This window comes from Cavia porcellus, unplaced genomic scaffold, assembly GCF_034190915.1.
Source record: "Cavia porcellus strain 051 isolate PalLab524CR breed Dunkin Hartley unplaced genomic scaffold, mCavPor4.1 scaffold_31, whole genome shotgun sequence".
Lineage (NCBI taxonomy): Eukaryota > Metazoa > Chordata > Mammalia > Rodentia > Caviidae > Cavia > Cavia porcellus.
In genome coordinates this window covers 24,916,878-24,932,664 of record NW_026947514.1, presented here as the reverse complement: position 1 = coordinate 24,932,664, position 15,787 = coordinate 24,916,878, and the positions used below count along the sequence as shown (strand labels likewise).

At 38.8% G+C, this 15,787-nt stretch overlaps 1 protein-coding gene across 1 annotated transcript in view; it reads right to left on the bottom strand.

Annotated features, from left to right (window-relative positions):
- Window positions 1-15,787, bottom strand: part of Sptlc2 (serine palmitoyltransferase long chain base subunit 2) — a 97,896-nt gene that overhangs the window by 29,356 nt on the left and 52,753 nt on the right. Inside the window, exons 8-10 of the mRNA XM_063241063.1 lie at window positions 12,300-12,405; window positions 11,102-11,321; window positions 8,477-8,603 (exon numbers count right to left, since the gene is read on the bottom strand). Of these exons, the coding sequence (XP_063097133.1) occupies window positions 8,477-8,603; window positions 11,102-11,321; window positions 12,300-12,405 (453 nt within the window). The remainder of the gene's footprint in view (window positions 1-8,476; window positions 8,604-11,101; window positions 11,322-12,299; window positions 12,406-15,787) is intronic.

Sequence of the window (15,787 nt, the reverse complement as noted above, 5' to 3'; positions counted from 1 at the left end):
CAGATACCCTCCCCCCCCCCCCCACCAAAGTAAGCTAATTAACTGAGACTACAGTGACAATATTATCCACCAATTTGACTAGGACAAGTCAACTTAATTAAGTCATAGTTCAGTCCAATATTATTCTGGGTATGACTGAGAGCATGTTTTAGATGAGATGAAGACTTAATAAAGTAAAGCGGGTCACCTTCCCTAGTGTGAGGAGTTCCCCCACTCCCACTCGTTAGTGTGAAGGATTGAACTCAGGGCCTCACACATGCTAGCTAAGGGCTCCAGCACTCAGCCATATCCTCAGCCATACAGACTGATTTTAATAATGTATTCCTTATAAGTCCTAGCTAAACGGCACTGGAAAAATCTTTGCTAGGCACTTCAGAGACACAAAGAAAAGGAAAATATTTATTACCTTCAATTGGCTCCTTATAAGCTAAGGTACTTTTATAGCTCAATGGAGTCTTTTTTAAGGGATATCTATGAGGGGCTCCCAGGATGCAAGAGCTCAGTAATTCTGTAATCTGAAGCAAACTGAATAGGAAGGAGACTCACCATCTGAGATACAGTACCTGTTTTTGCTACACTGATGACAAAATTTCAAAGTGCTCAGCCTGAGCCACTGTTGGGCGAAGGGGCATCCAAGTAGATGGATTTGCCTCATAATGTGGGACGTGTTTCCAAAGTGGGCTTTTGGTTTTCTGTCTTCATATAAGAACAAGAGCAGCTTTTGCTAACACCAAGCAATGCACAGTAAATTCCTCCCGTAAGAAGGGTTTCTTGTCCCCTTCCTACTAGTGCCTTAATCCTTTACTTCATGTCAATGCCAAAAAGTCGGATTTCCTGGGGACTGCCACAGGATGTGCAACAAGCAGCAGGGGCCAAGGCTCAGCAGTGTTGATTCAATGTAATCAAAGTTTAAAAGAATGATTGCTAATGCACAGCAGGAAACCGAGAGCGCTAAACAAAAGGAAGAAAAGGGGCCGGCCAAGTGCCTTTGAAAAAATAAGGAACTGAGGTGTAAAGGGTGCCGATTTACAGTCAGGACAAAATGTCCCCTCCTCCCTGCCAAGTGCTTGGTGACTGAACTCAAGGCCTTACATGTGCTAGGCAGGTGTTCTACCACTGAGCTACATCCCTGGCCCAGGGCAGAAAGTCTGAATTTGTCCAAAGACTATTGTGTTGTCCTGTGGTGGGGCTGGAACATACCATAAGCTACATGTACACAAACCAAAGGGAAGGAGAAATACACTGTGTACACTGTGGTCAAGTATCCACCTGCAAAGGTTTGCTTGATAAAGGCTTGGCTTTAATGAAAGCTAACAGTTTTAGAGGTAACAGTAAGTTAGAAAAGATCACAAGCTGATTAATATTTGAATAGTAAAAAGGGACCTTAATCCCATTTGTAGGTTATACACTAAGGCATTTGGGATTCTGAATTGCCTCTGATGCCTTACTGCTATCTTTCTCCCTCCTACAGTTGGTTTCTAGGCAAATGCTCTACCACTGAGCTTATCTCCAGTCTTAGATGGTTTTTAATTTATTCACTTGTATCACTGATTCATTCAACAAGGATCATCAACAATCAAGGTGAAAGTGCCAGGGCCCCATGCATTAAGATTTCTAAAAACAATGCAAATCGGTAATTTACGTTTACAACAAAACTCTTGTCCCACAACCAAACATATTCCTCTTTTACTTTTAAAAGGAAGAGCCAATGTATCTTGCTTCCGATATTCCTTTCCCCAAGTACCAGCAATCAGAACTGGTTTTGGTTCATTTGGATGCAACAAAGCTTTAAAAACAATAAATAGCTCAGGCCTGTAATCCCAGCACTTGGGAGGCTGAGGCAGGAGGATCACTGGGAATTTAAGACCAGCCTGGGCTACAAAGTGAGCTCAAAGCCACCCTGAACTGCATAGTGAGACCCTGTCTCAAAATGACAAAAAGAAAATACATAAATAAATTTAAAAAACAATAAATAATCCTTAAGCCTCTTAAACATTAGTTTGCTTTTGGGATGTTGTGTTCTTTAAGTGCATATTCTAGGGGCTTGTCTACCAAAATGCAGTGCTCTGGTAATTGTTAACAAATTTCACAGCAGTGGTGTTCAACCTGGACTTACGTGTCATTAGAAGCATCTAGGGTGCTTTGAAATGGCACAGGTTAAGCATCATATCGCCAGATGCTAAACCAGTCTGCAGAAATCTCTGCTACTGTAACTGTTTTTTTTTTTTTTTTAACATTTCTTGTGTATGGACAAGATTAAGAAATACTGGACCAGCCAGGCATGGTGGCACACATCTGTAATCCCAGTATTCAGGAAGCTGAGGCAGGAGGATCACTGTGAGTTCCAGGTCAGCCTGGACTACATAGTGAACTCAAGTCCAGCCTGAGCTGCATGGTGAGACCCTGTCTCAAAATGACAAAAAAAAGTAATGTAGTAAAGGTCCCTCTGATGCAAGTGGTCCATGGGTAAAGTCTGGGCACAGGCGTTTATGTGTCTACCTTAATGAGGTCCTGAAACTCTGACAAGGCTTCTTGAATAAAAATGACACCAAGGTCCTCTGAAACCTTTTGACTAGATCAGACCTTGGGCTTCCTTCTGTGTCCTTGTAGACTAAGAACCTCCTAAGTCATTTCAGAGAAAATTCCTTGTACTACTGTCTGGGTCACCTTTGGTGTCATTGTCACCTAGCCTGTTTCAGCAAGACTTCTACAGACAAGAAGCCCCTTTACCCTGATGCTTCCTCTCAGTGATTTCCACCCACTAGCCTATGCCCTGCTCCTTGGTTATAATTCCTTACTTGGCCTTGCTGGAGTCAGAGGTGAGCCCATTTCACTCCCCTACTGAAGAAGCCCCTTGCGAATTAAGTCTGCTTTACTGTATTTAAGAATATCAAGGGGATGCAGCTCAGCAGTATGTGTTTGCGTAGCATGAGCCAGGCCCTCAGCTCAATCTCTAGCACTGCAAGAAAAAAAAAGAAAAGAAAGAAGGAAAAAAAGACCACCAGTTAGTTGTTAACACCTCTTTCCACTGCAAAAGTAGATGGAAGGGGGATACTGATCAGATATTTAGATAACTAGAAAATTATGGAGACAATTAAAAAAAAATCAATTCCTCTTCAGAAAGCTCTCATATGCAAGCCGGGAAACTGAACTTGCTTTTTCATTCTGGAGAGTCCTCAAAAAGCTAAAACTAGAAATTTGTTTGATTCAGCTATTCGTCTTACCTTTCCAAGAAAGTTAAAGACATCACATTACAATAATACGTGCATATCTTAGGTTTATAGCAGCATAATTCATAATCCTTAAATCTTGGAAGTGGCCTACATGTCTACCAAAAGGTGAATGGAGAAAGAAAATGTATTTGTACACAGTGGAGTATTTCTCTGCCATAAAGGATAAACTTGATCATCTGTAGGAAAACTAACATACCTTGAGACTGTTATGTTAAGTGAAATAAATCAGACGCACAAGCTTAAATATTGCATGGCTTCTCCTATATGAGAAACTCAAAGTATAAATACAGAACAAACTAAAAGATAACAGGAGGTAGGAAGAGATATCCTTCTCAAAGGGGAAGGGGGATCAAGAGATGAAGGAGGAGGGAAGAGAATGGAGGGATAGGAGATAAAAAGATGTATTATGTACATATTTTATCAACTCCCCACAAGGAATGTAAACACCAAGTACTACAAAGACGTACTAATTTTTTTAAAAAGACAGTTTTGCAGGACAGGAGGGTGGATGCATCTGGAGCTGGGTGTGGCAGCACATGCTAGCACTTTGTATGGCTGAGGCAGAACAATTACAAGTTCAAGCACAGCCTGGGTAATTTAGCAAGCCTCTGTATCAGAAAAATAAAAATAAAAACAAAAATAAACACATGAAGGAAGGATGAAATACAGGAAGGGTGTGTTGGGGATTTAGCTCAGAGTTCAGTTCCTAGGAATAAAAAAAAAATCTTGTTTTTTTTTTGTTCTTTTTCGTTTTTTATCGGTACCAGGGATCGAACTCACAACTGTCTGCTTGCAAGGCAGGCGCTTATGCCGCTGAGCTAAATCCCCAGCCCCAAAAATCTAGTTCTTAAACAAAGTTCACCAGTTTTGTTACTTGCTTCTATGTTGTTATTTGTACAGTAACAACTTGCTTTAAAGTTAAGAACAGCCAGGATCACTGTTAGACAAAGCCCTCAGAAACAATTCCAGGGAAAGAAGCTATGTCAATCATGTTAAAGTTTATGAAGTTCCACACAGACAAATTTCACAAATCAAAATGATTAGAAGAAAAAGCTATGTAAAGGTATGTCTCAATGTTTCATATCAATAGTAACAACATACAAAATGATAGGGAAAATCTTTATTTAAAACAGGTAATTCACCTACTTCAATTCTAAAAAAACATTAAAAAAAGTCCAACTCAAAACTTTTTTTTTTTCAAGCAATGCCAAATGCTGTTTATTGGTAGTACTTTTAATTAAGTTTATTTCCCTCACATTAGCTGAGCAAAATGAGGGGCATCTCGTTCAGGGCTCCTTTACAGACCAGGGGAACATACTGAAACTATCTATTTATGTTTGGTATTGAGAACAATATTCTACTTAACGACATACCACATTTGTTCAAAAGTTAGCTTCCACCCTGATGCCTTGTAACAGGCATCTTAACAGTCAAGTTCAAACTCACTGAACATAAAAGCAGTTTCTTATTGCAAGGAACTTTTATTAGCATTTGGGCTTGGAAGAGATGGGGGTATAAGAAGAGACATAAAGAGCATGGTGCAAAAGTTCTTATGTGTTCAGAACCGATTTCTGAACAGAGAGGAAGGTGAAAGGGATTACTGATCTATGGAGAATGAACAGATAGGCAAATGCCCAAACTGACTCTCCCTGAGTCAGGGTGATTACTCTGCTAAGAAAACTTAGCTGTTGGGGGCTGGAGATTTAGCTCAGCGGCACTGATCCCCGGTACTGATAAAAAGGAAAAAGACAAAAAAAAAAAAAAAAAAAGAAAACTTAGCTGTTCTTTGGAAAATCAGCAGACTAGAAACCAGAAAATTAGAAATGGATCACAAAATAACCTGTTTTAATAAAACATTAAGTATCACTCATACTTCACTGGTAAAAAACAAGTAAGAAAGCCATTTACTTTTTTGATACAAAATACTGAGAAAAATTGTCCCACATATGAGATCGAGTTTCTCTACCTGTAAAGTGGTCTTGCTGCTGGATTTCAAAAGGCATAAGCCACTGGCTAAAAGGCACTTTGTGCTACCAAGATAACGAAGAAGCTAATTTACAAGAAGGTTTTTTCCTTTGCTTTGATTGCTGGTAATTTACTAGTGTGATAGTATCCAAGACAAATTTCACTTACATAGAAAAGTTTGATATGGAGTGGATTCTAAAGGAAGTTTAAGGTGGGTAGGTGAGGGAAGAGGTTGTCAGGGACAAGGAAGGAGGAAACTAAGAAAGGAAGAAAGTGAACAAAGAATTTTTGTGTCACATGGAGATTAGTTCTTCTTAGCAATTTTTTTTCTTTTTCTTTATTTTCTTTTTTGAGATAGGGTCTCACTACACAGTTCAGGATGGTTTTTAACTCCCAGTGATCCTCCAAGATCCTCCTCCTGCCTCAGTGCTGGGATTACAGGTAAGTGCCATCACATCCCGACTTTCTCAGCAATCTTTTTTTATTTTTGGCACTGGAGATCGAACTCACAACCTTCCACTTGCGGCAAGCACTTACGCCGCTGAGCTAAGTCCCTGGCTTTCCTAGAAATCTTGCCCTTACCAGTAGATACAAGTTTTTTCAACAGTGATGAACCATTACCAGTCAATTCTGCATCTTTTTTTATTATGGCTTATATCTAAATGTCCCCCCAAAGCCTCATGTGCTTATAGATGGGGCTTTTTTGGTAAAGGACTGGACCATAGGGGAACATTAGTTGACTGCTGTTAGGAGGGGGAGCTTGGTCAGAAAAGGTGGGCCACCTCCAAGGGTACCACAACTCCCTCTGAGTGTCTTGCTTCCGTCTCTGCTTCCTGATCACCATGACGTGAAAGGCTTTTCTGCAGCAGACTCTTCCAGTAGGCCTTTCTGCCTTGGAGCCAGCTGACTACATACTTAAATGTGAGCCAAAGTAAACCTCTCCTCCTTTAAATTGTAAGTGTCGGGTATTTTGTCCGGGTGATGAAAAGTTACTCAGACACCTTTCACAGTACCCCTACTTAGGGCACAGAGTAGAGGCTTGAAAGCTGTGTGAGAAATGAAGTAAATACTTGGGGCAGTAAATGTAGAAAGGAGGGAGTCTGATCTGACTCTCAGGTTCAGAAACCCTGCTTTACCCACACTGAGGGAAGAATGAAAGTGTTCGGCAGAAAGTTCATTTCCATCTGGATTAACTTCTAGTGGTGAGGTAAACAAATAACTTTAAAGCAACATAATAAATAAAAAAGCAGAATCCAAATATTCCTGGGCTCAGAAGGCACTGGTGCTCAGAGAGGTCAGAGCTGTTGGCCTCTGATGAGAAGCATGAAATTCTCCCTAGGACCTTCCCTCCAGGAGGCAGCGGTCCCAAAGCTCTGCTCTTAGCTGCGGAATCTGGAGATGCTGCCTTTAAAAAGTGCCTCAGGTCTCCTAAATTAGCTCCTGACAGCTCCTAGGCATTCTTGAGATCATTTAACACCTCATTAACAAGTTTATTACTGGTATTAATACAAATGAGCCAAACCTAATGTCTCCTCTCTTCTGTCTTCCTATCGCTCTTTCTGTACATACACAGGTAAAAGCACACTTCTCCAGTAATACCAAATGAGAAAAAAAAATGCAACTATTAATAATCAGGAAATACCCATAAGGATCCAATGCTATGTGTGAAACATTAATGAAATATTTTCCTATTTCCAAAAAATCTTTTCATAAAGCTACCAAGAACCTACAGTAGATTGGAAAAAATATTTAGACAAATTGTGATTTAAGAAAAGTCTTAGGCAGGGTGTAATGGTGCACACCAGTAATACCAGCATCCAGAGACTGAGATAGGAGGATTGTTGTGAGTTTGAGGTTAGCCTGGGCTATCAAGTGAGTTGAAGACCAGCCTAAACTGCATAGTAAAAGCCTGCTTCAGAAAACACACACAGACACACACACACACACACACACACACACACAAAAGTTTTAATCAAAATCAGATAAACCATATTCTTGTTTTGCAATGCAAACCAAATCAACCTTACAGTAAAGTATTATACAAATATAAAGCAAAAACATCAAGGCTAATTATGTGAAATCTTTATAATAGCCATATTAAATTTAAAAAAGCATTAAAATCCAGGTGTGGTGGTGCATGCCTGTAATCCCAGTGCTCAGGAGGCTGAGGCAGGACTGTTGAGAATTCGAGGCCAGCCTGAGCTACATACACAGTGAGTTCAAGGCCAGCCTGCACTACAAAGCAAGACCCTGTCTCAAAACAAACAAAAAACCCAACCAAACAACAACAACAAAAAGCATCAAAAAACAAATAAATGTTTTATACTGGCAATGGCAATACTTTTAGTATAGAATAGTCAACAGACACACAACCTCAATTGTTCCCCTATCATTATTGATCTGCAGTCAACACTGCCCTCTAGTGATACAAAGTAAAAGTCAAATATCTGAAAGAGAATGTCATACTTTATTGTTCCTTTTTATATGTTTAAACCAGGGCATCTACAAATCCTCCTAAAGATAAACATTCAGGAGGGCCTTCATTATCCCCTTATGCTAAATTAGAAACTTTTTACAGAAGTGTTAAGTCAAGGATCCTTAACAAGTGTTATTCATGGAACTGCAGCTCTTCAATACATTATTAATGAAACATCACTACACAGTGCATTATATCTTTGCATAAAATTATGCAATTCAACCTGGATATGGCAGCATATACCCATAATTCCTGCAGTTTGAGAGCCTGACACAGAAAGTAATGAAAGAAAAAGAGAAAGAGAAAGGAGAAAAAAAGGAAGGGCGGGCAGGCTGACAATGTAGCTCAGTGGTAGAGAGCCCATGGTTTCAATCTTCAATACCATAAGGAAAAGAGAAACAATTTGAGGATTCTGAGAGCATATATATTTATCTTATGGGCTAAGAAGGCATATAAAGTGAAAGCCTCACCATGTATAAGTAAGAGTCTTGCACAGGAAAGAAGCCAGTGTTGTTCTGAAGACATGGGCACGTAGCACACTCAAGTATCCATGGGAACCAAGGTCTCCCAGTCTGCCACCTCTGCCCACTAGGAAATCTGGCTCTCTACTTTAGGGGAAAAAAATATCTTTCAACTTTACTTAAAACTTTAAATAAAATGTGTGGCCAAGAAACCTGGGTACTAACCCAAATAAAGAGGCACCTAACAGCTATTAAATAATCTACTAATGAATTTTTTAAAAAGCACACTTGGCTGTGAAGTGTCACGGAGATAGGAAATGGTTCAAGGGATGAAGACTCACCAAGGCTGGTGCCATCCTCCCCCATGATGCATGTCATAGAGGTGATAACCTGCTCCACCACAGGCGGCGACAGGGATGTGGCATACACTGCACTGTGAGAGTGTGTGCGCAGATAGTCTATCAGCTCCTGGGGAGTTCAAAAAGGGAGCTAGTTAGAGGCAGTTCTTGAATTAATTGGCAATGTTTGTGCTTTCCTTCTGCATGCCAGTGGCCTCCTCCTTTCAGTGGCCTGGAGTAATCTGAGATGAAAGGTGGTTAACATGGTCAAAGCAAACTGATGGCAACAACTTGATCAGAAGCATGGCAAAGTCCTTAGGCTTTGTTTTGTTTTTTTTTAAACTAATCTTAAAGAATCTAAGTAAAATTGTAAGATATATCACTTAATGTTATAAGTAAATTACAAAGCTGGATTCAATAAAATGTTTGGTTTGCTTTTTTTTTTTTTTTTAAATACAGCAATTGACTCCTTAGTACAGCAAAACAGAAATATCATCTGCTTTTTGCCCTCTGCCTGCAAAGCCCATCCTTACTCCCCTAAATAATAAGAGACAGTTCTCTGGAACTGGGGATGCAGTTCACACACACACACACACACACACACACACACACACACACACACACACACAGAGTTCTCTGACATCAATTGTAAGAATATCTACATCAGAATATTCCCAAGATACATAAAGATTTATAAAATGATATGAATGCAGTAGATATTCAGTAGATCTTTCTAAAACAATGCCATCTCACTGAATAAAATAAAACCTTGTCAGTTACAAAGATTTTTAAAACTGTGTTTAAAAACAATTTAATTCAGTTACTTCTTCATTTAATTTTTTAAAATGTGCACAAAATAAGCCTACATACCAAACCAAATAAAGACATACAAAATATAGCTATAAAACAATTACTACTTCTAAAATACTAAAATTTATCTATCTATAATCTAACCCAAAGCCCCAATGTATTCCACTTAAATGATCTCCCAGAATTTTTCTATTTTTAGTTCATGCCAACAAATCCAAAAAGCTGCTAAATTCTCAAAGTGAGCCCATTCCACTAACAAAAAAGACAAACTTTGAGAATAAAAATATCTAGGCCATTATGCTTTCTCCTGTATGGTTGGCCTACCTCCATGCTGTATAGTCAATTTCTTTATCTTTCACTTGGCCCAAACTCATTCTGCAGAGCTGTTTCTTTTCCTACCTTAATCAAACTTTGCTACTGTTAAACCTCTTCCCCATTCTGGTGCTGTAGTCTGAATCCAGGACCTCACATACACTTAGGCAAATGTTCTACCACTGAGCTACATCTCCAGTCGGTGAATGTCTGTTAAGACCCCCAGTGCTGAGCTTCACAAAGGAATTTAGAATATTTATGAACATTTACTACATATTACGTACAAGTATCTGACATATACTATTTCTTTTTCTAAGGTTGCAGTAAGCTTTTAAAAATAACAGCTGTGTGGAGAACCATATATCGTTGTATCTTCCTTTTTCAAGCATACAACTTATGGCTTTTACTGTATTCAGAGCAGTATAATGAAATTCCTATCTAATGTTACAACACTTTCATCACCCTAAAGGGAACCCTCAAACCCATAAGCAGCTGCTTTTCATTTCCTCTGTCTCTTGAGCCATTGACAACTACTCATTACTTTCTGTTTCTCTGCCTATCTTGGATGTAACATAGAAAAATAAATTCATCATACAATGTGTGACCTTTTATAAATGACTTTCACTTAATGTTTCAAAGTGTATCTGTGTTTTAACGTAGACATACATTTTTTCACCTTTACTGCAATATTATAAGTTAGGTAGGGCTGGGGATATAGCTCAGTGGCACCAAGTGCCTGTCTGGCCAGGACAAGGTCCTGAGTTTGATTCCCTGTACCAAAAAAAAAAGAAAAGGAAAAGGAAAAGAAACACCCCCAAAACAAGCTATGCATACTTAGCTGTATCTTACTGACAAGGAAACTTAAAAGTGTCAGTGCTGCCCCCAAGGTCTCAAGAAGCAAGGGGAGAAATATTCAAGTCCAGTTCCAATTCCATGGTTCAACATTTCCATGTTCTTAAGTGACCATGGAGTGCAATACATATTTTTAAAATTGAAAACTACAGTGCTTTGATGTACCCCAGAGCTACTATAGTCTTCCTTCTTCCTGTTTCTTGAGGCCAAGGGCAAGGCAACTGGTCTTTCTATTGCCACTGGTTCTCATTCCTTTTAAAATTGTGAGCACAGTTTAAACCCAACAGAAGACTAGCCAACAGGAAACATCATTGTGTGTTCTTTCACAAAAGAGGGTATTCTGTATTTGGGACCAGAATGCTTGTTTAGAAAGATGCTCAAATGGGCCCGGGATTTAGCTCAGCAGCATAAAAGCATGGTCGTGAGTTTGATCCTTGGTACCAAAAAAAAAAGACGTTCAAACAAGAAAACAACAATGAACAGAACTTGCCTTTAGCTCAACGAGCAGATGTAAGAGATGCTCCCTAGACAGCCAAACTGGTAAGTCTATTGGCAGTGGGACCCTAAGCCGCAAATTCAGGATCACCACACCTTAGTTCAAGTCTTCCAGACACCATCTTTGTCTTTAATTACCCATTCTCAAGACCCATTTACCTTTTTGCCTCCAATGTATCCTCCAGCAGCACCAAAGCTCTTTGTGAACGTTCCCATCATAACATCTACATCCTCAGGATCCAGGCCAAAGTACTCTACCACACCTCGACCTGTAGGGCCAAGGGCCCCGATGCTGTGAGCCTCATCCAGATACAGGTACGCCTTGTATTTCTTCTTGAGGGCAATCACTTCAGGAAGGCGAACAATAGACCCCTCCATACTGGCAAAACAAGATTTTAAAAAATACATGCGCTGAAAACTTTTTAAATTTAGGAACTGTCCACGTCATTTTTTTTTCTGGGGAGGAGTTACTCATATTCGAACTCAGGACCTCACAAACTTGCCAGGCAGGTGCCGTGCCACTGAGCTTTCTTATTTATGCCATCACTTTCTTATTTATGTTTTCAGTTCATGCACCTATGGGTTCAAAGTGACAAAGTCAAATGAAGCTGTTTAGGCAGTAGGCAAAAGGAGATTACATCTTTCAAGACAAGTGCTGGCACAGTGCCTGCCTGGCAAGCATGAGGTTGTGAATTCGATTCCCAGTTAAAAAAAAAAATTTAACCAAAGAAAAATATTTCTTAAAATTAAATGTATAATTTGTTTTGACATATTAGAATCTGTACATATATATGTTTTTATTTTCTTTTCTTTTTTGGAGGGTCTTGGTATGTGTAGTTCAGACTGCCTTCGACTTGCAATGTGCAATGTAGTCCAGGCTGGCCTTGAACTCACAGCAATCCTTCTGCCTCAGCCTTCTGAGTGCTAGGATTGTAGGCATGTACCACCATCCCCAGTTTAGAATCTATATTCTTGCCCCTATTTGTAAAGTTCACTCTACAAACAGTAGAAAAATAAAGGATCCAAATAGAACAGGGAATTTGAAGACTATATAGTATTCAGACAAAATAGTTTCTGTTCAGTCCCAATGCAGAATCTGCTACAATGCATTTTATTGCTCTGTTTTGCTTTTTTAAGACAGGCTGGCCTGAACTCACAGTGATTCTCCTGCTTCAGCCTCCCAAGTGCTGGGATTACAGGCATGTGCCACTACACCTGGCTTCTACTAGGTATTTTCAAAAGTTAACACTGTTTCCTTAGTTTCTAGCTAGGACTAGTCTAGCATTCTCTGAAGCTTAAGAATTCTTTGACTTCAAGAGCCCAAGACACATAGATAAGACCAGTGAAGCAGGATTACCTATATATTCCTTCCACGAGGATTAGAATTTTCTTCCAGGGCCTTCGTGTCCGAGGCTGACCATAAACAATGGCATCTTTCAACAGTTTCTCTAAGCTTTGCATATCTACAACACACACAAAAAAACTGAGTCACAAAGTATCTTCCTCCTAACTGTATTTCAAAATTCTGTATTTCTTAATCAGGAACCATGGCTCAGACAGCAGAGAACATCAATATAACCAGAGTTGAACACTTAAAGATAAGGCAAATGGGTCAACTACTATCACCTTTAGTCGAAATCTAAATGTTCAACCTGATTAAATGACTGGTGGTTGATTGCCTCAGCTGCTTAGTATGCTTATGAAATGACAATGTTTCATGCTGAATGTACCTTTGAGTTACTTTTTAGAATCAAACTGTATCTAAAATTAATGAGTCATGTAGAAATAAAAGCATAAAAACGACCTAGCAAGAGTGTGAACATACCATTGCAAATACATATATCTTAAAAAACAAATATGGAAGGCACAAACTTTAAAGTACAAGATCTGTTTCCTTTCACCTGACACTTAATAAACACATTGTTAAATAACGTATCTTGGTACTGCATTAAAAAATACATCAGTCCTAAAAAAAAAAAAAAAAAAAAAATCAAAACAAAAAACCCCAAAACACATGGGCCAAGGATTTAGCTTAGTGGCATAAGTGCCTGCCTTGTAAGTACACAGTCATGAGTTCGATCCCTGGTACAAAAAAAACCAGTCTGGAACCCTTATGAATGGGAATCTCTGTGTTTTGGGATTGTTTCACATCTAACTTTATCAGTTATTGATACATAAGCAAGTTCTTATGACTCTGTTGGTCATAAGGTGGTCAATAGGCCTACAAGACAATTTGGTGGAATTACCATTAATGAGGATCCTAATTTTCCTGTTAAAAGACAAATTCCTTGAAGATCACTGTGCTACCATGATAGCTTTGTACTTTTATTTTTTCTGAAATGAAGTCTTTAAAAACTTCCCCCAAATCTACAAGTAATGATATATATTTAGTAGGTCTGAGCGACACCATAAAACCTGATTGTGTTTTTTATTGCTTGTCGCTAGAAGGGGTTACAAAATTATATGATTTTGCTCTTTTCATACAAGGACTCCGGAGCCAGTGTTGCAGAGCATGCTTACAATCCCACTATTTGGAAGGCTAAAGCAGGAAGATCTCTGGAGTTTGAGGTCATCCCGGACTCCACAATATAAAGGCCAGCCTAAACTACAGAGTGAGACTGTCTCAAACATACACACACACACACACACACACACACACACACACACACACACCAGACACACAAATAAGACAGTCAAAGGTTGCAACTTTGCTTGCACCTTCTGTTATTTGCAAAGCTGCACACTACCTAGTAGAAACAGATGTTCCTCCCCAGAAGAAATGTCCTAACCAGAGATGTCTTAACTATTCCTGCCACAGACAGTAATATATGGCAATCAGCAGGAGACAAGTAAAAGATGTACTTGAGCTTCCTGTGTTTATATTTAGAAAGGAGAATAAACATTTAGTCAAATTTTACACAAAAGGAAATACCTACAACAGAATGTTCAACCATATTAACTACTTTAGAAAAACATTCAATCTCTCTTCTACATTATGCCCCCAAATGCCGTATCAATTTAAAATATGCCACAAACCTTCCAGAAAAAAGAGAATTATCTTATTATCTTAGAGGGAAGAATGCATTAAGTCAAATTCAAAAGTCATGAGACAAAAAGTGTTTCAACATAAACATTTTATTTTAAATTTTACTTTTGCGGTATTGGGGATTGAACCTAGGGCCTTGCAATCAGCTACAGCCTCTGCACTTTTTATTTTGAGACACGGTGTCATGGAGACAACCATTCTGTCCCTGAATTTTCGATCCTCATGCCTCAACCTTTCAAACACACTGTGTGTGTATATGTGACACTGAGAAATAAATCTAGAGCCTTCATACTGAGCTACACATGGCCCCAGCCCTTTTTTTATTTTTTATTTTGAGACAGGGGTCTCTCACTAGGTTGCTAAGTTGCCCAGACTCTGCTCAAAATTGCAATCCTGCCTCAGCCTCCCAAAGTGCTGGGATATACTCCTGATTATATAATCTGTCTGTACAGCAAGACATTAAACAAAATAAAAAATACTGCAAAATAAAAAAAAAGGACAGTAAAAGGTTCTTATAATGTATAAGAAAAGAAACAGTCTGAAAATGGTCTACCTATACCTATGAATACATAACTATAATTATTCTAGATCTAGTAATCAAAGAAATAAAAATGGATATATTATCTACTTATTAGATTCAGAAAGATTTAAGTTGATACACAACTATGTTAGTCTATGTTACTCAGTGAGTGCAACAGTCATTGTCCTGTTGTTTGTACAATGCTTTAGGAGTAATTTAGACAAGTATTAAAAATTTTGTCTTTTAATCTGGCATTCTGAGACTGCTAGGAACTAAACAGGTGTGCCTAAATGTGATTGTAGTGCTGTTTCTTTCTTTCTTTCTTTCTTTTTTTTTTGGTAGTGCTGTTTCTGATAGAAATATCAGAAACAACCTGAGGTCCAAAGAAGGGACCAACTGACTTATGGTATGCCCTGATGCTGACTGTATACTGGCATCAAATGATGAATTAAGTGTACTAGGACTGACAGTTTATATTTAACATGTAATTTAAAAAAAAAAAAACCACACGACGTTTAACATGGTTTCATTCATACAAGCAAAACGGCCATACACTGTACCATTTTCATCTCAAAAAATTTTTTTTGTAAGACAGGATCTGTTTATGTAGTTGTGGATAGACTAGAACTCACTATGTACGTCAGGCTGGTTCAAACTCACAATGATCCTCCTGCCTCAGCCTCCCTAGCAGTAGGATTCAGGTATGTAGCACCATACCTAGCTGCAAACATTTTAGACAAGAAAAAAAGGAAGTTACTCCCTCTACAGGTATGTATGGACCTAACATTTTGAAACATTATAGACATTGATCTGTATGTCCACACATTTTGGCAAAAGAAGGTATTAAATATAGGATTTGGTAATCTTTTTCTCCCTGTGTGCTTTAATTACTAAAATTATGGTGTGCATTTTAAGTTTTTGTTTGTGCATTTGTTTTCTGAGAAAGGGTCTCACTAGTTCAGACTGGCCCTGAACTCACTATGTAGCCCAGGCTAGCCCTGAACTCAAGGCAATCCTCCTGCCTCGGCTTTCTAAATGCTGGGATCACAGGCATGAACCATCCCGACTGGCTATTATTTTAATCATACACAAAGGTATGTGTTTTCAATTAGGGAGCAATTTGGCTTCATGCCCCTTTCTCTCCATTTTAAATGCATCTGTCCATCTCTGCATTTCAGTGTCTCTTGTATTTTAAGTGCTAGCTTATCTTCTAAATCTCTTCATTAACCAGAGATCCTTGAAATTAGAGAGGGATCCTAATTACTCATCTCTATATCTG